We start from the raw sequence: 22,516 nt of genomic DNA, 5'->3' as shown, positions 1-22,516 counted from the left end.
TCTGAAATTCAGTCGTGTGACCACTGCAGCGGTCATTGGGGGAAAACAGTCCTAAGTTGCTTTTTTCCGTGCTATCGTAACTTCAAATAGTCACTAAACGAACTGACTTCAAGGACTACCTGTAGTCCAGAAGTGTGTGTGTGTGTTTGTGTTGGTAACGAAAACTACACATTCTCCAGTTTTGCATCAGTGTTTTGAGCCAGATGCCATGGGGTGCCCTAGGCGGGCGCTGCCTGCTTGAAAATCGCTTGCTATCGTTTACGGAGCGCCAGGCCTTGGAAGGGAAGATAACAGGGACTGCTCGGCTTAAAACGACTGCAACGAGGCCCGAAATTTCCGCTGCTAAGCAAAAGAATTGTTTAAGGGAGTTTTGCCCCCGTTTTGTGACCTTCCTTGCCCCAGTTGTTAAGTGAACACTGCAGTTATGTTGGTAATATGGCTGTCGAGCGAATCGGGCTTCCCCGTTGACTTTGCTTGTCAGACGGTTGCAAAAGGGGATCAGCGGTAGAAGGGAGAGGGGTTTGCAAAGAGGAGGAGTAGGAGTTTTATGACCCACCTGGGTAACATCATCCATGCCACAAGGAGGATTTGTTCTCTGTTTATCTACAAGTGGCTCGTCCTGTCAATGTCGGTTGCGAGTGTCCTTGGTAGTTCCAACAATTAATATATAACATTCTGTAGTATATAACTTAGGGCAGGGGTAGGCAACCTGGGCTCTTTTATGACTGGTGGACTTCAACTCCCAGAATTCCTGAGCCAGCCACGTTGAGGGGAAAGGGAGAGGTTTCCAAGCTGAGCCATGCTGGCTCAGGAATTCTGGGAGTTGAAGTTCACGAGTCGTCATAAAAGAGCCCAGGTTGCCGACCCCTGACCTAGGGCAATACTTAGACAAAACATATATAAACACAGCAAATCCCACTCCCTTCTAGCCATCATGATGTCATCTAGCTCAGCGGCCCCCAATCGTTTGGGCACCAGGGACCCGTGCCTGTTTTTTTCTGTGCGGTTTTGTGTGCTGCTTGCATCCCGCAGATGGAGCTTCGCTTGTTTGCACGGGCCGGTTTTTGGCACGCCGTGGCCCGGGAGTTGGGGACCCCTGATCTAGCTGGGTGCTGAAAATGTCTGCAAGAAAACTGCCACGCTCAGAGAGCACCAAGGAACCCACACCCTCCTCTTCCCCTCCACCGACTCCTAGCACTGATGATGTTCCCTAGTAGGGACGTGAAACGTCTGCAAGAAAACAACTTGAGCTCAGAGAGCACCAAGGATCCCACAGTTCCTCCTCCTCCTCTCCACACACTCGCGTCCCTTCTAGCACTGATGATGTTACCTAGTTAGGTAATGAAACGTCTGCAAGAAAACCACCCAGCTCAGAGAGCACCAGGGACCCCACAGTCCTCCTCCATCTCTCCACACACCCCACTCCCTTCTAGCACTGATGGTGTTGTCTAGCTGGGTGATGAAAACGTACAGCCAAGCCTATTGAGCATCAGGGAATTCCCCCCTCTATCCCCCCCCAATCCTGAGCTACCAGTATTTTCTTCGTATCAATCCGTAGATTCTCATTTTTGACCCATCCCCGGTCTTAAGAGAAGCCGCTTTCCCCCCCCCCCGGAGTTGGGAAGGGGCGAGATCCGTTCCGTTTGTTATACAGTGTTTATTAAGTAGATTCAGTCTTATATGATATACAAACTCCCCCCCAAAAAAACAAAAACAAAAAAAAATTCCACATACTTATGAAATCAGTGCATTTAGCAAGTAATACCATGAATGGAAAAGAACCGCTTGGTTTTAAAAAAACAGCTCGTTGGTCTTTTTTTTTTTTCCTTTTTTTTTTTCCTTTTTTTTTTCAGTGAATAGGACGAGGAGATTGGCCTGTGCTACTCGTTTCACAAACAGAACAGAATTTGAAGTTCGCATCACGTTAAAAAACCAAAACACGCGAGCTAAGAATTAAAATATTAAAGCCACGTTTACTGGGAAGAAGGAGGGGGAAAAAAATAAGATCCACTGTCTAGAACACATAAAAGGAAGGGGGGGGATGAGATTTCCATCGCACGTTGAGGAAGGGGGGGAAAAAAAAGACCTCATCTGCTTAGAGCCACGTGAAATTTGCATAGGTTTTGCCCGTTAGGAAGGAAGGAAAGGACGAACGCTCTTTCGAAGCTGCTTTTTTTAAGTGCCTTGGTTTTTTGTGTTTTTTTTCCCATCTCTGGGGAAAGGGGGAAATGGGTGGGCTTAGCTCAGCTTTGTAACTGCACCAGAGGGCTACTGCTTTGGTTGCCCTCTTCCTGATGGCTGGGGGGGGGGACTCGCCGGCCACTCGACCCTCCTGCAAGTTTTGGCTAGAGGGGGGATGCCTGGCCTCGGCAAAGAAACCCGGTGCCCACCAGCAGCCTGCAGACCATCGTTCACGTGGGTTTTATCAGTGGCGGGTTTCCACAAGCCACTCGTTAACTAAGAGGGGCCGTGCTGTTACCTGGCTTTTGCTTCAACTCGGGGTTGTCCAGCCTCGGCGACTTTAAAGACCTTCAACTCCCAGAATTCCCTGGCACCAACGCATCCCCTTTTCACGTGCAGCTCCCATTTTTGGCCTGCTTGCTCTCTTGTCATCCTTTCCTCTGCAATCTCTGCAGAGATTGTCATTCCTCTACCGTCGAAACGGGCCTGGCTGGGGGAAGTCTGGGCGTTGAAGGCCACAAGTCTTAAAAGTTGTCAACGATTGGACATCCCTTGTCTTTAGGCATTCGGATGTCAAGCTGGCCGGAGGGGACCAGCGTGGTGGGGCCCCCGTCCTAGCAGCCCAGCCCCATGGGCATCGGGAAACAGGTGAGCGGATCTGTGGCTGCACTAAGCAGATGAGGCGGGGGGGGTGAGGTGGGTCTTCCTCGCCAAGGCGAGGGTCTCGCTGAACACAAGAGGGGCGCTGGGAGTTTTCTGTACATGTAAACAGTACACTTTCACTGAGTCCAAAGTCAGGAGGAAAAAAGTACAAAGAATTCACGTTGGTCTTCGGTACATTACAGGTGAAGAAGAAAGAACGGAGCGGATCCGTTCGGAAACGACCACCGAGAGAGAGAGAGAGAAAAAAAACTTTTTTTTTTTCCTTTTTCTAAAAGCACCACGAAAATGGTATAAAAAATCATCGAGACCAGGGACAGATTGTTTCAATCGGTTATTTTTTTTTTTCTTTCTTTCCCCCTGGTGGAAAATTGCTAAGACTACCTTTGTAAAAAGTCTTACAAAAAAGAAATACAAAGCAAAGTTGTATTTTTTTTTTCCAACCCTCTGAGTTCAAAGCAGCATTTCCCCCCCCCCCCGGGAAAAGGGACCGATAATTGAGGGGGACGGTCAGCGACGAAAAAAATCGGGCCTCTAAAAAAATGGGGCAGGGGGCTTGGAGTGGGGTGTCCCGCCAAATGCCTGTCCCCAGGTCCAAATGCTGCTGCGGGAGAGCAGGACGGGGGGGGGCTCACCTTGCCGAGCCCCCCCCATTGCCAAGAGGGCAGCAGCTGAGCCCCTCCCACAAATACACCCCAGAGAACTGGCCTGGAAAAAGAGGGCTTCCTGGTGGGTCAGCCTCCGGGACAGACCCCCTGCCCAGGTGTCCCGAGAATCGTAGAAAAACATGGCTTGTAGGATCGACTTTTTCAGATCCGGAGAGGGATGGCTAGTCAAACTCAAGGCGGAGTCAAGTGCCACCTCTGGATGGTCTCCAGGAGCCCCAGACGTGTGAAATGGGGGCAGAGGAGGATGGGGGGGAGCCACCGGCTGGCGCTAAGGGACCCCGAATTCCATCAAAGGAGCTGTTTTGGCTCTGTCCAGTCTGGGTCACCGGCCGCCGCCGCCCCCTCCCCAAAAATTGCATGGCGGCCCCCCCTCCCCAAATCCTGATGTGCCCCGAAGTTGCAGACGGAAGGGGTGGGGGGGGTAGGGGGGTGAACCTTCACGTGTTTCCGGACGGCGATTGTCTCTGCCGCTGTTGCACAATAAGGGCTTTGCACAAGGGTGTTTGCGTGTCAGACCCGGTACAAGAACTATTTACACAAAGTTGGGGGGGCCCTCGGGATGGGGGGGCGGAAGAGGGTCAAATCAAGGGGGGGACGGATAGGATTGCTAGCAAAGACATGGATCCTGTCCTCCACTGTAAGAGCCCCCCTTTCTTGGTTTGGGGACAGCTGGGGGGGCAAGAGAGGCCGTCCCCTTCTCCTCGGAGGGCAGCCTTGCTGTCCCCACGCCCAGCAAAGCCTTGGGGGCGGGGAGCAGATGGTCCCGGGTTCAAATCCCGGCCTGACTCTGGAGCACCAGAGAGAGGAGAAAGTAGATGGGTTTAGCATAGGGTTTAAGCCATGTGGACTTCGACTCCCAGAATTCCCCAGCCAGCTTTGCTGGCTGGGGAATTCTGGGAATCGAAGTCCACAGGCCGAGGTTGGATGCCCCTAGCATAGGAGAAACCTACATTGAAACGACGCTCCCTGGATGGGAAGAAACGGCTGCAATCCGAGGCGCCCGCTTTGCCCAACCTCGCAGGGGTGGCTCTTCCTTCGGGACACGGTGGGGAGCCTAGGACAGGGCCAGGAGGACAAGACTGGGCCCAGCTCTCTTCCCAGAGCCGATTCCGGTGGTTACTGCTGAGGCTGCTTTTGCTAAAATCGCCTGTCAGCTGCCCCAGAACCTCCATTCCCTCTTGTTTTATACATATAGCAGCACAGTCAATATTGCACTGAGCAACAAAGCAAGTGCGTTTGCATTTGCAAGGTGGGGGTGGGGCAGGTTGGAGGAGGAGGAGGAGGAAGAAAAAAAGGGGGCTCAATCCCTTTGCACACACAGACACATAAAAATCGGGCTCCGGCAGCTGTTCGGGGTGCCTCTCTGTCTTGGCAAACCTACCGGCACGACTCAAATGGGCTCCTGCTCGCCCCTCTCCACACGCTTTCCATTTTTGGAGGAGTTCTTGCCACTCTCTCGCAAGCCCTGCAGCCGGGAGCCACCTTGGGCTCCTCAAAAGTGAGCCGGGGCCAGCAGGGAGCAGCCAGGAGTGAGGTAGAGTGTGGAGGAGGAGTGGGAGGAGGAGGAGGTGGTGGTAAGGTGGTGAGGACAAGGAGGAGGTGGTGAGGACGAGGAGGAGTGAGGACGAGGTGGTGAGGATGAGGTGGTGAGGACGAGGTGAGGACGAGGTGGTGAGGTGACAAGGACGAGGTGGTGAGGTGATGAGGTGGTGAGGACGAGGTGGTGTGGTGAGGACGAGGTGGTGAGGTAATGAGGACGAGGAGGAGGTGGTGAGGACAAGGTGAGGACGAGGTGGTGAGGTAATGAGGACGAGGAAGAGGTGGTGAGGACGAGGTGATGAGGTGGTGAGGACAAGGTGAGGTGGTGAGGTGATGACGAGGTGGTGAGGACGAGGTGAGGATGAGGTGGTGAGGTGATGAGGACGAGGAGGAGGTGGTGAGGACAAGGTGAGGACGAGGTGGTGAGGAGGAGGAGGAGGTGGTGAGCAGGAAGAGGAAAGCCGGGGTGCTTTGGCCCTAAAATGAGCCCGGAAAGTCCTCCCAAAACCGGCTTCGGGCCCCAGTGTGCCTCCCCCCCCCGGGCAAAAGTGGGGATGGAGTGGCCCAAAGGAAGGAAAAACCCGAAAGCAGCGACTGCTTTTTCCGACTGGCTTCCGATGCCTGGCTGCTTCCTTCGCGGGACAGCCGGTGAGACAGTGCAGGATCAACCCCCTTCCTCACTTAGAGACACAAAAAGTGGCAATTCTTTACAAACTCAAGAATCTTTTTTTTCTTTTTTTAGGAAAAAAAATAAATTACGGGGAGGGAGGGAGAATAGAACCGGGGGGCTGGAGGGGCTGGAGGGACCGGACCGGTGCATTTCTCAATAAATATGCAATTCCTAAGAAAGAAGACGGGACGGGGGGGGAGGGTGAAGAAAGAGGGACTTCTACCGCAGCCGGGCTCCGCGAGAAAATCCTGACTCTGCCTCAAGCTCTCTGCCAGCCCGAGCCCCCCCTCCTCCTCTCCCAAAACCACCGCGGTCCCCATCTTTCCAGGCTGCAAGGCCGGCTCCGGCTGGTCAGCTTTCAAAGGCAGGAGACTCCTGGGGTCCCCGGGGCTCCAGGTCGAAGAAGAACAAAAAGGAATCTCCCGGGGTCTCCCACCTTGGCCGGGGCGGTGATGGCGGCAGAGGATCGGCCAGTCCTGAGCAGATTTATCGAGAAAGCCTGGGCCGAGGGGTGGTGGTGGTGGTGGACAACAGTCTCTTCCGGCACAGGAGCCACCAGGGAGGCGAGCAGTCAGTTCTGCTGTAAAATGAGGTTTTCCAGTTCGTCGGCCGAGCGGAGGAGGAAGGCGGCAGACTCCCGGTAGCCAGCGATCAGCTGCCGCACGGCGCTGATCTCGGTTGGGCTGAGCTGGGCGGCCTGCACCCCCCGGTTCGTGCTGTTGGCAGGGGGGGTGGTGCTGGACGTGCCGCTTTTCATGCTGAGGTCAGTAGGGCCTGCAAACCGGAGGGGCAGTGGAGAGAAACACAGAGGCATCAGGTGGAGGGATGGACAGGAATTTTTTTAAAAAATATAAATATACATAGAATAATAATGGAATGGAATCGAATGGAATAATAATGAATAGAATAGAATAGAATAGAATTTAGATTAGAATAGAATAGAATTTAGAAAATAAAATAGAATAGAATTTAGAATAGAATAGAACAACAGAACAGAATAAGGAATAGAATAGAATAGAATAGAATAGAATAGAATAGAATAGGGAATAGAATAGAATAGAATAGAATAGGGAATAGAATAGAATAGAATTTAGAATAGAATAGAATAGAACAGAACAACAGAACAGAATAAGGAATAGAATAGAATAGAATAGAACGGAATAGAATAGAATAGAATTTAGAAAATAGAATAGAATAGAATTTGGAATGGAATGGAATAGAATAGAATAGAATTTAGAAAATAAAATAGAATTTGGAATGGAATGGAATAAAATAGAATAGAATAGAATTTAGAAAATAGAATAGAATTTGGAATAGAATAGAATAGAATTTAGAAAATAGAATAGAATTTGGAATAGAATAGAATAGAATTTAGAAAATAGAATAGAATTTGGAATAGAATAGAACAGAATTTAGAAAATAGAATAGAACAGAATTTGGAATAGAATAGAATTTAGAAAATAGAATAGAATAGAATTTGGAATAGAATAGAATAGAATTTAGAAAATAGAATAGAATAATAGAATAGAATAGAACAGAACAGAACATAGAATTGAACAAAACAGAATAGAATAGAATAAACAGAGTTGGAAGGGACCTTGGAGGTCATCTAGTCCAACCCCCTGCTCAGGCAGGAAACCCTACACCATTTCAGACCAATGGCTGTGCAGTCTCTACTTAAAAGCTTCCAGTGTTGGAGCATTCAGAACTTCTGGAGGCAGGTTGTTCCACTGGTTAATTGTTCTCACTGTCAGGAAGTTTCTCCTTAGTTCTAGGTTGCTTCTCTCCTTGATGAGTTTCCATCCGTTGCTTCTTGTCCTGCCTTCATCGGCTTTGGAGAAGAGGTGGATCCCCCCTCTTCTTTGGGGCAGCCCCTCAAATACTGGAAGACTGCCATCATGTCACTCTATCAGGAAGCGGCTGTGCAATGCAGCATGCCATTTTTGCGCCCTGAGGTGCAACGTTGGCCTGTTTTCACGCCCTGCGGTGTGATGGTGTCCCGTTTTCGCATCCCGCAGCAGAGTGGTGTCCTGTTTTTGCACCCTGCAGCGCAGCAGTAGCCCATTTTTGCACTGTGTGGCGTGGCGTCCTGTTTTCGTACCCTGCGGCCACAGCACTAGCATACAGGGTGCGGCCCAGTGGCCAGCAGCCCACAGCCCACTACCGGGCTGCGGCCCGCAGGTTGGGGACGCCTGGTATAGGGTTTCCTGCTTAAGCAGGGGGTTGGACTAGAACCCCTCCAAGGTCCCTCCTGGCTGTATTCTGATTGAGCTCCCTTCCTTACCGTTACTGTGATTCCCTGTCTGGAGTGGAGGAGTCGGCTGCAAATTGCCTCCCAGTGTCCCGTAGCTGCGGTAGCTGTAATTCAGACTCCCGTTGATGTAGACGGGGTCCTGGGAGAAGGAGGAGGAGGAAGCTGGCAGTGAGTAGGACGAATGCGTGACGGAGGTGGACGAATCCCGGGACTGCTGCTTGTCGAGTGAAACTGGCTCGTCCTGCGAGGGGAGAAACGAAGGATGCGTTGCGTCAGGCGCAAAGAGAATCGGGACCCTCCGTGAGATTTCAGCCTGTGTCGGAGCTGCCATCTTCGGCTTGGCGCCTTGCTGCCATCCTGCCATCAACCGTTTGGGGTGGGTGGGTGGAGGAGAGGAAATGGGCACAAAGCATGTATGGGGTAGAGATGAAAAAACGGAGGGGGTAGAGGCAGGTGTGACGGAAACCAGAGGTGTGAGAAAGCAGCCCGTCCCAGTCTTCAAGGCCATGAAGCTTGGGAACGGAATGCGAATTGCATCAAACGTCCAAGTGGTTCCCAAAATATCTAGGTGGCACACCATTGGTCGGTGGCGAACTGGTCAACGGGGAAGGGCTGTGACGAAGGGGGAAAGTTTGTAGCCTTTTGCGCGGCAATGCTCAGATCTAGCCTCGCTTTTACTGCAACCACTAAGCCTTAGTAAAAGAACCGATCGCTTCAACCAAATGGAGTCAAGGGTCTTTCTTTCCTATGGACTTTGCTGGGGCAGGTCTGACAGCGTGGAAAACAGCAATCACACAACCCCAGGAGGCTGGCAACATCCTAAATACAGATCGTCCTCAACTTAGGACCACAATGGAGCCCAACGTTTCTGTTGCTAAGCGGGACAGTTGTTAAGCAAGTTTTGCTCCATTTTACGACCTCTCTTGCTACAGTTGTTAAGGGAATCACTGCAGTTGTTAAGTGAGTGACACGGTCATTAAGTGACTCTGGCTTCCCCGTTGACTTTGCTTGTCGGAAAGTCGCAAAAGGGGATCACGTGACCTTGGGATACTGCGATACTACTGAGTCAGTTGCCAAGGGTCTGAATTTTGATCACGTGACCAAGGAGATGCGGCAATGGTCATCGGTGTGAAAAATGGACATAAGTCACTTTTTTCAGTGCCATCGTAACTTTGACGGGTCACTAAATGAACTGTTGTTAAGTGGAGGACTTCCTGTATATGCCAGTTGCCAAGCGCTGGTATTTTCATCCTGTAACTCTGGGAATGTTCTGCGATCATAAGTCACTTTTTTCAGTGCCATTGAGAATGGTCGCTAAACAAACTGTTGTAGGTGGAAGACTATATTATAGTAGAGTCAGTTTTAGGACTGACGTGTGGCATGAATATAAACTCTGATCATGTAAGGGTTTGAAACAAACCAGGGTGCAGAATCGAGGATGGGATTCAGTGCCTTCTTGCAAACAGTAAAGGGGTAACTTCTCCCAATACTCAAAGCCAGCAAATAACCCAATTCTGAAAACAATGTACAGAATCGAGGATGGGACCTTGCGCCTTCTTGCAAATGGTAAAGGGATAACTATCCCGATACTCCAGGCCAGCAAATAACCCGATTCTGAAAACAGTGTACAGAATCAAGGATAGGATCAGCGCCAGCAAATAACTTGATTCTGAAAACAATGTACAGAATCGAGGATGGGACCCTGTGCATTCTTGCAAACGGTAAAGGGGTAACCTATCCAGATACTCAAGGCCAGCAAATAACCCGATGCTGGGTCCCATACCTGCGACGTCTGGTAGATCTCGAGCCGCATCCGCTTGGCTGCTTTCCGGGTCTCACTTTCACAAGCAGCTGCCAGGATGTTCTCGGCCATGGCTGAGGTCAGGTGAGGAGGGGTCGGCCTGGTCTGAAGAAAAAGGACATTTTCAGGAAAGCTGGGACAACTGAATGTGGCTCTATTTATGGCTCTACAATTGAAAAAAAAGTAACACTAGCAATCAAGATCAAAAAAGCAGAGAAAGGGGAAGAAAATCGAAAGATCTAAAGCAATTTTAAGATACATTGAGCAAAGATCCCATAGTCCTCCTCCTCCTCCTCCCTTCTAACATTGATGATGTTCCCTAATTGGGTCATGAAATGTCTGCAAGAAAACCACCAAGCTCAGAGAGCACCAAGGACCCCAGAGTTCTCCTCCTCACCCTCCTCTTCATCCCTCTTCCCCTCCTCCTCCTCCTCTTGTTAAACCCCACTCCCTTCTAACACTGATGATGTTACCTAGTTGGGTCATGAAACGTCTGCAAGAAAACAACCAAGCTCAGAGAGCACCAAGGACCCCACAGTTTTCCTCCTCCTCCTCTTCCTCTCCCTTTCCCTCCTCTTCATCCCTCTTCCCCTTCTCCTCTTCATCCCCCTTCCCCTCCCCTCCCCCCTACAAACCCCACTTCAGGATCCACCTGTCAATCAATGTCTATGGAGATTCTCAAGTCATCCAGGTCATAGTTATCCCAAAGAAGCTTTTTTTCACGAGGCAACTGGACTTCGCTTGTTTTTCTCTGAAGACGTTTCGCTTCTCATCCCAGAAGCTTCTTCAGCTCTTCAACCCACCACCCTCCAGGCAGAGCTGAAGAAGCATCCTGGATGAGAAGAGAAACGTCTTCAGAGAAAAACAAGCGAAGTCCAGTTGCCTCCTGAAAAGGCATCGTTGAGACCTGTCAGTCAAGAAAAGCAAATGAATAAATGAATTTAGCTTTCCCGGGGGAGGGGAGCTTTCCCCCAAGGCCTGAGGGTCCCTTCCCTATGGGGAGAGCCCCTCTTCTTATCCTCTGCCCATAAGCAGGGGATTAAATCCCCTTTAATGCCAGGATGGGATCTGGCTCGGGAATTCTGGGCGTTGAAGTCCACGGGTTGCAAAGTTGGCAGAGGTGCCCGCAGCCGCCAATTTCAGAGTGGTGGACTTCAACTCCCAGAATTCCTCAGCCAGCCATGCTGAAATTGGCAGAGTTGTCCACTGCTGCTCCAGATGTCTGGAGGGGGGGGAGAAATGCCGCAAAGACCCCCGCCCTCACCATTTCCATGCCGTTCTTCTTCATGCGGCGGCAGGATTTGAGGTAAGTGCGGATGCGTTTGCGCGCTCGTTCCTGGAACTCCGGGAATTGCCGGCTGCAGGATTCGATGATGGCCTGGATCTTCTCTTTGGGCTGCTTGGAGATGGGCACCATCCGGTCCAGGTTCTCGTCCACGAAGAGACGCACAAACATCTGCAGAGATAATGGGGAAAGCGATCAGGTCTTTGCTCTCGCTAGGCCCGCGTGAGTGACGACAGGCGGTCCTTGACTTACGGCCTATTTTACAGCCGTTAAGCTGGAAGCTTAAAGCTTTCAAGAAGAGACTGGGCTGTCATTGTCAGAAATGGTGTAGGGTCTCCTGCTTGGGCGGGGGGGTTGGACTAGAACAGGGCTTTTCAACCTTTTCACCCATTATACCACTCTTAGGATATAGCAATATCCGAGTACCACCAGTTGCCTAGCAAGGTGTCAAAAACTTGACCAAAAAAAAAGGAAAAAAGTGATAAAGTACAGGTAGTCCTCGACTTAGTGACTGTTCGAAGTTACAATGGACCTGAAAAAAGTGCCCCCCAAGCCACAGCCGAGCAAGACACCTGCCTGCCCGCCCGGCCACGTTCTTCCTCCTGTCCGAGGTTTTCATTGTTGTGAGCGTTTCTGTTGAGGATTGGCAGCGGGGGTGGGGTGGTTTTTTTTTTGAGTTTTATGCCCCCCCCCCGTCTGCTCGGTGGTTGCAGCAGGTTTTGGTCACTTCCCATGACCCTGGGACACTGTGACCATCATAAATATGAATCAGTTGCCAAGCATCTGAATGTAAATCACAAGACCCTGGAGATGCTGCAACATTCCGGCTGATCGGCGCTTCTTCAGGGCTTGGCAGAAGCGCCAGGATCAGCGCTGAGCTCCAGCTGGAGTCTGGCACTGATCCTGGTGCTTCCGCTGAGCCCTGACAGCCCTGCAGCTCCAGCCGTCTCTCGCTCAGGCTTGTGCAGTGCTGCCACCGGTTCAGCTCTTTCCCCTCCCCCGCTACCACTTTTCTAGGATGGTCGTGTACCACCTGCCAGGTGCCAATGTACCACAGGGGGTACCCGTCCCACTGGTTGAAAAGCCCTGGACTAGAAGACCTCCAAGGTCCCTTCTGACTCTGTTATTCTATTCTCCTATCTGCCATTGCTTTAGTCTGGCAGGAGTCTGTCGGTAGGCGAGCAGCAACCAAGGGACTACACGGAAGTTATTCACCACCACGGATCGTTCTCAGTCCGTACATTGAAAGCCTTTAGCCGCTCGGGATCCATGCCTTCTGAGTCGTTCATCTTGTCGTTGTCCTCGTGGTCATCGTGGTCATCGTCGTCGTCGTCAGCAGTGGGAGCTCTGCCCACGGTCAGGTCTTCGGGACATCCGCTGACCTCCGTCTTGACCGAGTCGTAGCTGCCGGAGCTGTAGGGAGGGGACTGCCGGGAGAGGAAGACGTCACCACTTTGGAGCCTCTGCTTACCCCCCAACATCCTGCTGGGACCTTCAGATTTCTCCCGGGGTCACTCACCCTCCCTGGGTCCACCTCTAGGTCTTTAGAGCAGGGGTCCCCAACCTTTCTGAGTTGGTGGCCCAAGGAGGGGTGGTGCTGGTGGAGGCGCGTTTACGTGTATGAGTGCACCCACGGGGCCACGTGCGTCCAAACAGGGTCGTGATTGTACGTGTGACGCAAACAGGGCCACCCACGCTCACGCAACGCTTGGGCGAAGCTGGCACCCACGCGACGCCGCAACACTAGCGTGAGTGGGGAGGGTGTCAACGCTGCTAACATCGGATGTTTCGCATTGACAACAGATGGAAATGTAGCCATCTTTTCCCCTTCCGCTTTTAGAGTTAGATGATGCTGGGAAGGGGGGGGGGGAAATGTGAACGAGAGTCTAGCTAGACATAACAACACTAAACGTAGGGTGAGAATCAAGGGTATTGAGCCCAGAGCTGATAAAGAATTGGTGGGCTGGAGAGCTGGAGAGGAAACCCGGTGCTTCAAGCTAATTGGGGAATGTGATTTATGACTGTTAATTGGAGGAGGGAATTGTGCTTTGATACTTTGTGCCCAGGGGAGGGGAATTCAGTTTTTGGCTTCGATTATGTAAGTGCCAATATTATACTACTCCAATAAAAAGATTAAGGTAAACGATGCCTCAAAGTTCTTTTGAGTTTCATCTGTCGGAACATGACAGAGGATGTGAGTGCACTCACGTGTGAATGGGGCCACGTACACACGAACGGGGTTGTGATTGTGCACATGATGCAAACAGGGCCATGCACGCCCGCATGAGGCTTGGGCGACACTAGCACCCACGCAATGCCGCAATGCTAGCACAAGTGGGGATGTTGCGCTTGCAGCGACACTAGTGCCAGCATGATGCTACAATGCTAGTGTGAGTGGGGTGTGCACTCATGGCGATGCTAGCGCCCGGCCAACACGGCATTGCTGGAGCCCGTGCGACATCGCAATACTAGCACAGGTGGGGAGGGTGCGAGTGCATGCACATGTGAACGGGGCTGCATGTGCATAAATGGGGTCATGATTGCGTGCGCGATGCTTGGCGATGCTAGCACCCACACAATGCTGTGATGCTAGCACGAGTGGGGATGTTGCGTTTGCAGCGACGCTAGTGCCAGCATGAAGCTGCGACACTAGTGCGAGTGGGGTGTGCGCTTGTGGCGATGCTAGAGCCCGGCAAACACGGCATTGCTGGAGCCCGCACAATGCCACAACACTAGCACGAGTGGGAGGGTGCAAGTGCACCCACGCGTGAACAGGGCTGCGTGCGCACAAACAGGGTCGTGATTGCGTGCACGATGCTTGGCGACACTAGCACCCATGCAACGCTGTGATGCTAGAGCGAGTGGGGATGTTGTGCTTGCAGTGACGCTAGTGCCGGCATGATGCCACGATGCTAGTGCGAGTGGGGTATGCGCTCATGGCAATGCTAGCGCCCGCCTGACACGGCATTGCTATAGCACGCGCGACACAACACTAGCACGAGTGTGAGGTACGAGCGCGCACACGTCCGTGCACATGGCCCTGTGCCAACAGCCCACAGCTTGGTAGTGGGCCGCGGACCACAGATTGGTGACCCCTGCTTTAGAGGACTACCAAAATCTCTTGGTGGTTTCAACCTCACAGATGGGCAGAACCCTCCTAGCCCTTGCTGGGAATCACACACAACAGCTATAGGGGCGATGCAGAGTTATTTGGCCAGGATCAACCGGGGGGTACCCCTCATCCACCACCCTGCTCTCCCTGAAGACAGGTGGCCCCATTGTAGCCCCACCTCACTTGTTATCCCCCCAAAGGCCTTCTGATTCCTATAAGAAGATCCCGAGGAAAGTAGTTCATAGTTAAGGTGATTGTATGCTAGAGTTAAAGTAAGTTTATATTTGTTTATATTATGATTGGGTTGTTTGGGTTAAATTTGGATTATTATACGTTTAATCCTGTATTCAGCTCTGGGAAGTCGGGGGGGGAGGGGGGAAGGGGATTAGGGGATTGAAATTATAAAAATGGATGTATTTATATGTTATAGTTAAATAATAATTGTATGGAAAAGAGGAGATGCTCGGCTGGCACCCCAAACTGCTCTCGAAGAGGCGGTTAAGAAGGGAGAAGGGATGTAGGTAGGTGGAAAGGAGGAAGGTGGAGAGGTTGTGGGTTTAGGGGGAGGAAGGACAGGAAAGTGATGAGGGTGGAGGCAAGGCGGGGACCGCCGAGCGTCTCCGAAAAAGGTGTTGATTTGGATTATTGTTTGTGTATTATGTATTATAGTGGTATTTGTTGTTTAATTATAAAAATCAATAAAATTTTATTTAAAAAAAAAAAAAAAGAAGATCCCGAGGAAAGCAACTTCCAGACACATGTTTGTCTAAGCCAGTGTTGGCCAACCTTGGCCCCTTTGACTTCTGGGGAATTCTGGGAGTTGAAGTCCACGTATCTCAAAAGGACCAAGGTTCCCCAATACTGGCCTAATCCAACCATGTTCTAATGCAGGAGGTCTCTCTACTTGGCAACTTTTAAGACTTGTGGACTTCAATTCCCAGAATTCCTCAGATGGCTGGGGAAATTAGATGGCTGAGGAATTCTGGGAGTCGAAGTCCACAAGTCTTAAAGTTGCCAAGATTGGAGACGGCTGTTGTGACGCGTAGCTTCTCGGTCATTTCTGAAGCCAACTCATCTGTTCCAAAGCAATGTGTCGCCAATGTGATGGGGACAATTGCATGGGATACACACGTGTTGGGCGGGCTCGGTGGGTGGGAATTCAACCCAAAATCAGTTATAAGGTGACACTGGATTCCTAGGTGGGCTTTTGTGTCTTTTCATGGGATAATGCTCAAACCCACCCTGAGGTCCTCAAACTGGACAAGGCCATCTCCTAACAAGTTCTCCAACCTCTAGTCTTCCACCCGCAGCGTAGGTGGGCCAGGAGCTAGCCACCCAACATGTCTAACCTCTTTTGAGGGTCTTCCTGGGGGGGTTGGAGCAAGGTGGTGAAAACCATCAGTCATGCTCTCTTCCTGTTCCTGCCCTCCTCTTTCCCAAACATATGTTGAGTTGGAAGCTTGGTCAACCACAACCGTTGGCTGAGGATGGCTTCCCGCAGGCTGGGGATCTCCTGAACCACATTCTCCAGGTTAGGAGGTCCCACAAAGACCAGAAGGTCACGGGAATCGGCAGCTGCGTGCGGGTGGCGGTGGCATCTTGACCAGGTGCAGCATCTGGACCCACCTCTGTTGTGCTTTTGGCTCCATACTTCGTCCGGCTACGCAGGCCGTCGGCGCTGCAGCTGTCCGACTGGTAGGCGGTGGTGACGTGCGCGGTGGCCAACTTGTCGCAGAGGTTGATGGGCTGGTCCTCCGACGAGGCGCTGAAGTCCATGGGGGCGCCCGCTCCATTGCCGTTCACCTCGGCGTAGGTGGCATCGCCCTGAGTGCTGCTGGAGGTGGACGGGTTCAACGTGGAGGAGCCGTTCCCGCTGCAACTCTCTGAAGAGGAGTCGTCTGCAATGAGAGAGAAAATGTGCTCACTGTCTGGACTACTGCAAGGCGCTCTATACGGGGCTGCCCTTGAAGACTATCCAGGAGCTTCAACTACGATGGGGAGCAACTGCAATGAAGCCCAAAGATTCTGTGGCTATGGGGGCTCTTAAGAAGTGAGCCTTGCCCCGTTTCACGACCTTGCCTTCTTGCCACAGTTCTTAAGCGAATCATTGCCGTTGTGAAGTCAGTCGCACCGAATCGAGCTTCACCGTGGATTCTGCGCATCGGAAGGCCACAAAAGGGGATCACATGACACACACACCCACACACCGGGACACTGCAACCGTCATAAAGTTGAAATAGTGGTCAAGTGTCTGAATTTGGATCATGGGACCATGGGAATAATAATAATAATAACAACAACAACTGCTGCAAGAAGATCGCACAGACTGACTACAAGCAGCGGCATGACAAAGTAGCAACAATGGTGCATTGGAAGATCTGCAAGAAATATCATTTGCCTGTAAGCAAGGACTGGTGGGATCATAAAATAGAGAAAGTCATAGAAAATGATAAAGTTAAACTGCTCTGGGACTTCAGAATTCAAACAGACAAGCACCTGCAACATAACACCCCAGACTTAACAATTGTCGATAAGAAAGACAAAAAAGCCTGGATAGTGGACGTGGCAGTGCCTGGAGACAGCAGAATAGACGAGAAAGAACTGGAGAAGATAACAAAATACAGAGACCTACAAATAGAAATAGAAAGACTGTGGCAAAGGCAAGCAAGGGTAGTACCAATAGTAATAGGCGCCTTGGGTGCCATCCCAAAACAACTGGAGCACCACTTGAACACCATCATCGGCATTGACAGATTCGCCATTAGTCAATTGCAAAAGGTGGCCTTACTAGGAACTGCTTCCATCCTGCGACGAGATCTGTAATACCATCAAACATCCACATCTGCCTATCCCAGGTCCTTGGGAAGGACTCAACAGGCAGACAAAAATGCTAAATCCAGTCTGAACATCTGGCTGACTGTGCAATGAATAATAATAATAATAATAATAATAATAATGATGATGATGATGATGATGATGATGATGAGGAGGAGGAGGAGGAGGAGGAGGAGGAGGAGGAAGAAGAAGAAGAAGAAGAAGAAGAAGAAGAAGAAGAAGAAGAAGAAGAAGAAAAGAAGAAGAAGAAGAAGAAGAAGAAGAAGAAGAAGAAGAAGAAGAAGAAGAAGAAGAAGAAGAAGAAGAAGAAGAAGAAGAAGAAGAAGAAGAAGAAGAAGTAGTAGTAGTAGTAGTAGTAGTAGTAGTAGTAGTAGTAGTTGGAAGGGGCCTTGGAGGTCATCTAGTCCAGTGATGGAGAACCTTTTAGAGACCAAGTGCCCAAACTGCAACCCAAAACCCACTTATGTATCGTCGGGTGCCGGGTGGGCGTGGCCCATTGGGTGGGCGTGGCTGCAGTGGTAACAGCAGACTGGGTGGGACTAAAAAGTTCAATCAATCAATTCCAACTTTGCAAGGTCTTTTTTTTTCCCCGCAAGAAGTTGAAATTGACTGATTGATTGAACCTTTTTTTTTTTTGCACACAGCGGCGGAGGCCTAAAGCGAAAAGGTTTTATAAAACCCAGCTAAAGGCCTAGGACTGGGGCGACGGCGTGCGTGCCCACAGAGAGGGCTCTGAGTGCCGCCTCTGGCACCCGTGCCATAGGTTCCCCACACCACTGATCTAGTCCAACCCCCTGCTCGGACAGGAAACCACAGGGACGCCGCAGTGGTTTTAAGTGTGAAAAACTGGTCATAAGTCACTTTTTTTTCCAGTGCTGCTAATCCGGATCCCAGCTACAATTCAAGGTGCTAGTTCTCACCTTTAAAGCCCCGCCTGGCTTAAGGCCAGGTTATTCGGGGGACGCCTCTCCCCACATTATGGCCACAACCATCCCACCAGGATAGAAAGGCGGGCCATGTCGCGGGCCCCGTCGATTAGGGACGTCCACCGGGGGGGGGGAAGGGAAGTGACAAAATAGGGCCTTCCGTCCACCGGACGTCCGGTTGGCCCACCACCCTGTTGCTTTGTGGTTTTATCAGAGGGCCTGGGGACCCCGAGTATAGATGGACCTCCCATCAAGGGGCTAATTTGATGTCACTGTTGCTTTCAAGGGGGAGTGGGCGGGGGGCGGAGGAGTCTTTTTCTCTGAGGGGTTTGTATGATATGGTGGGTTTTGTTCATGTTGCAAGCCGTCCAGGGTCAGCTGTGTGACAGTTGAGTGGGTGCATAAATTGGTTTAATCCAGGGGTCTTCAAACTTGGCCCTTTTATGACTGGTGGACTTCAACTCCCAGAATTCCTCAGCCAGCCTCCATTTTGTTTCTTAGATTTAAGACAGGGGTTTTCAAACTGGGTCCTTTTATGACTTGTGGACTTCAACTCCCAGAATTCCTCAGCCAGCATGGCTGGCAGAGGAATTCTGGGAGTTGAAGTCCACAAATCATAAAAGGGCCCAGTTTGAAGACCCCTGGTTTAGGACTACATACCTGTATTACACTTTTTATGAGGGGGAAAAAAGCAGAAATCTTACCCTTGTTCTACATTTAGTGATAATTACCTCTCTTCCAGCCGCGGAGCCACAAAGCAGCCCACAAAAATCTGAACTAGGCCTCTATCTACTCTCCAGAATGTTCCTTCAGGATTTCCTCAAAATACTCATACCTGTCTTATATATTCTATAGAACAGGGGTCTTCAAACTTGGCCCTTTGATGACTGGTGGACTTCAACTCCCAGAATTCAACATGCCTGGCTGAGGAATTCTGGGAATTGAAGTCCACAAGTCATAAAATGGCCAAGTTTGAAGACCCCTGGATTAATCAATCAATAAACAACACACTACTCCCAACTCAACCCCAATGGGAGGGCCGGCCAGCACCCTGAAAATCCTTCCCCTGCTTTTTAATTGCTTTTTTGTTTTGTTTTTGTAACTTCGCTTGCCTGTTTTACATTATACGCAAGGTTTTTAGCCTTTGAAATACAGGCTGTCCTTGACTTACAACAGTTTTGCTTAGTGACCATTCAAAGTTACAAAGGCGCTGCAAAAAAAGCGACTTACGACTGTTTTTCACATTTACGACCGTAGCTGCATTTCCCGTGATCATCTGATCAAACGTGGCAACTGACTCATGTTGATGATGGTTGCAACTGATCCCACCCAACCTGCAGACGATTCCTCCTCCTCCTCATTGTCCTCCTCTTCCTCCTTCCTCCTCCTCTTTATTGTCTTCCTGATTCCTCCTCTTTATCCCTCTCCTCCTAACCCTCTTCCTCAGTCCTCCTCCTCTTTTCCTTCTACCTCCCCCTCCCTTTTCCTCTTTATCATCTTCCTCCTCCTCTTCCTTCCTTCTCTTTATCTTCTTCCTTCCTTCCTTATCTTCCTTCTCCTCTCCTTCCTTCCTTCTTTCCTTCCTTACTTCTCTTTATCCTCTTCCTCTTCCTCTTCCTTCCTTATCCTCTTCCTTCTTCTCCTTCCTTCCTTCCTTCTATTTATCCTCTTCCTCCTCCTCCCCTTCCTTCCTTCCTTCCTTCTCCTCTTCCTCCTCCTCCCCTCCCTCCCTTTATCCTCTTCCTCCTCCTCCCCCCCTTCCTTCCTTCCTTCTTTATCCTCCTCCTCCTCCTCCTCCCTTCCTTCTATTTATCCTCTTCCTCTTCCTCCTCCTCCCTTCCTCTCTCCCTCTCTTCTATTTATCTTTTTCCTCCTCTGCTTCCTTCCTTTACTCCTCCTCTTCCTTTNCGCGCACACGTCCGTGCACATGGCCCTGTGCCAACAGCCCACAGCTTGGTAGTGGGCCGCGGACCACAGATTGGTGACCCCTGCTTTAGAGGACTACCAAAATCTCTTGGTGGTTTCAACCTCACAGATGGGCAGAACCCTCCTAGCCCTTGCTGGGAATCACACACAACAGCTATAGGGGCGATGCAGAGTTATTTGGTCAGGATCAACCGGGGGGTACCCCTCATCCACCACCCTGCTCTCCCTGAAGACAGGTGGCCCCATTGTAGCCCCACCTCACTTGTTATCCCCCCAAAGGCCTTCTGATTCCTATCAGAAGATCCCGAGGAAAGTAGTTCATAGTTAAGGTGATTGTATGCTAGAGTTAAAGTAAGTTTATATTTGTTTATATTATGATTGGGTTGTTTGGGTTAAATTTGGATTATTATACGTTTAATTCTGTATTCAGCTCTGGGAAGTCGGGGGGGAGGGGGGAAGGGGATTAGGGGATTGAAATTATAAAAATGGATGTATTTATATGTTATAGTTAAATAATAATTGTATGGAAAAGAGGAGATGCTCGGCTGGCACCCCAAACTGCTCTCGAAGAGGTGGTTAAGAAGGGAGAAGGGATGTAGGTAGGTGGAAAGGAGGAAGGTGGAGAGGTTGTGGGTTTAGGGGGAGGAAGGACAGGAAAGTGATGAGGGTGGAGGCAAGGCGGGGACCGCCGAGCGTCTCCGAAAAAGGTATTGATTTGGATTATTGTTTGTGTATGTAAATGCATTATAGTGGTATTTGTTGTTTAATTATAAAAATCAATAAAATTTTATTTAAAAAAAAAAAAAAGAAGATCCCGAGGAAAGCAACTTCCAGCCACGTTTGTCTAAGCCAGTGTTGGCCAACCTTGGCCCCTTTGACTTCTGGGGAATTCTGGGAGTTGAAGTCCACGTATCTCAAAAGGACCAAGGTTCCCCAATACTGGCCTAATCCAACCATGTTCTAATGCAGGAGGTCTCTCTACTTGGCAACTTTTAAGACTTGTGGGCTTCAATTCCCAGAATTCCTCAGATGGCTGGGGAAATTAGATGGCTGAGGAATTCTGGGAGTCGAAGTCCACAAGTCTTAAAGTTGCCAAGATTGGAGACGGCTGTTGTGACGCGTAGCTTCTCGGTCATTTCTGAAGCCAACTCATCTGTTCCAAAGCAATGTGTCGCCAATGTGATGGGGACAATTGCATGGGATACACACGTGTTGGGCGGGCTCGGTGGGTGGGAATTCAACCCAAAATCAGTTATAAGGTGACACTGGATTCCTAGGTGGGCTTTTGTGTCTTTTCATGGGATAATGCTCAAACCCACCCTGAGGTCCTCAAACTGGACAAGGCCATCTCCTAACAAGTTCTCCAACCTCTAGTCTTCCACCCGCAGCGTAGGTGGGCCAGGAGCTAGCCACCCGACATGTCTAGCCTCTTTTGAGGGTCTTCCTGGGGGGGTTGGAGCAAGGTGGTGAAAACCATCAGTCATGCTCTCTTCCTGTTCCTGCCCTCCTCTTTCCCAAATATATGTTGAGTTGGAAGCTTGGTCAACCACAACCGTTGGCTGAGGATGGCTTCCCGCAGGCTGGGGATCTCCTGAACCACATTCTCCAGGTTAGGAGGTCCCACAAAGACCAGAAGGTCACGGGAATCGGCAGCTGCGTGCGGGTGGCGGTGGCATCTTGACCAGGTGCAGCATCTGGACCCACCTCTGTTGTGCTTTTGGCTCCATACTTCGTCCGGCTGCGCAGGCCGTCGGCGCTGCAGCTGTCCGACTGGTAGGCGGTGGTGACGTGCGCAGTGGCCAACTTGTCGCAGAGGTTGATGGGCTGGTCCTCCGACGAGGCGCTGAAGTCCATGGGGGCGCCCGCTCCATTGCCGTTCACCTCGGCGTAGGTGGCATCGCCCTGAGTGCTGCTGGAGGTGGACGGGTTCAACGTGGAGGAGCCGTTCCCGCTGCAACTCTCTGAAGAGGAGTCGTCTGCAATGAGAGAGAGAGAAAATGTGCTCACTGTCTGGACTACTGCAAGGCGCTCTATACGGGGCTGCCCTTGAAGACTATCCAGGAGCTTCAACTACGCTGGGGAGCAACTGCAATGGAGACCAAAGCTTCTGTGGCTATGGGGGCTCTTAAGTAGTGAGCTTTGCCCCGTTTTACGACCTTGCCTTCTTGCCACAGTTCTTAAGCGAATCATTGCGGTTGTGAAGTCAGTCGCACCGAATCGAGCTTCACCGTGGATTCTGCGCATCGGAAGGCCGCAAAAGGTGATCACGTAACACACACACACACACACACCGGGGCACTGCAACCGTCATAAAGATGAAGCAGTTGTCAAGTGTCTGAATTTGGATCATGGGACCATGGGGATAATAATAATAATAATAATAATAATAATAATAATAATAATAATAATAATAATAACAACAACAACAACAACAACAACAACAACAACAGCTGCTGCTGCTGCTGCTGCAAGAAGATCGCACAGACTGACTACAAGCAGCGGCATGACAAAGTAGCAACAATGGTGCATTGGAAGATCTGCAAGAAATATCATTTGCCTGTAAGCAAGAACTGGTGGGATCATAAAATAGAGAAAGTCATAGAAAATGATAAAGTTAAACTGCTCTGGGACTTCAGAATTCAAACAGACAAGCACCTGC

General features: G+C 50.5%; 1 protein-coding gene across 1 annotated transcript in view; it reads right to left on the bottom strand.

Moving 5' to 3' along the window:
- Positions 1-6,233: 6,233 nt before the first annotated feature.
- Positions 6,234-22,516, bottom strand: part of NOL4L (nucleolar protein 4 like) — a 30,958-nt gene continuing 14,675 nt past the window's right edge. The window contains exons 2-7 of the mRNA XM_015827821.1: positions 21,562-21,833; positions 12,300-12,485; positions 11,038-11,229; positions 9,756-9,878; positions 8,003-8,213; positions 6,234-6,492 (exon numbers count right to left, since the gene is read on the bottom strand). Of these exons, the coding sequence (XP_015683307.1) occupies positions 6,290-6,492; positions 8,003-8,213; positions 9,756-9,878; positions 11,038-11,229; positions 12,300-12,485; positions 21,562-21,833 (1,187 nt within the window). The 3' untranslated portion in view covers positions 6,234-6,289. The remainder of the gene's footprint in view (positions 6,493-8,002; positions 8,214-9,755; positions 9,879-11,037; positions 11,230-12,299; positions 12,486-21,561; positions 21,834-22,516) is intronic.

Source organism: Protobothrops mucrosquamatus, unplaced genomic scaffold (assembly GCF_001527695.2).
Source record: "Protobothrops mucrosquamatus isolate PMUCROS unplaced genomic scaffold, P.Mucros_1.0 scaffold3977, whole genome shotgun sequence".
Classification (NCBI taxonomy): domain Eukaryota; kingdom Metazoa; phylum Chordata; class Lepidosauria; order Squamata; family Viperidae; genus Protobothrops; species Protobothrops mucrosquamatus.
Note: the sequence above shows the minus strand (reverse complement) of the source record. Positions and strands in the feature narration are given on the sequence as shown.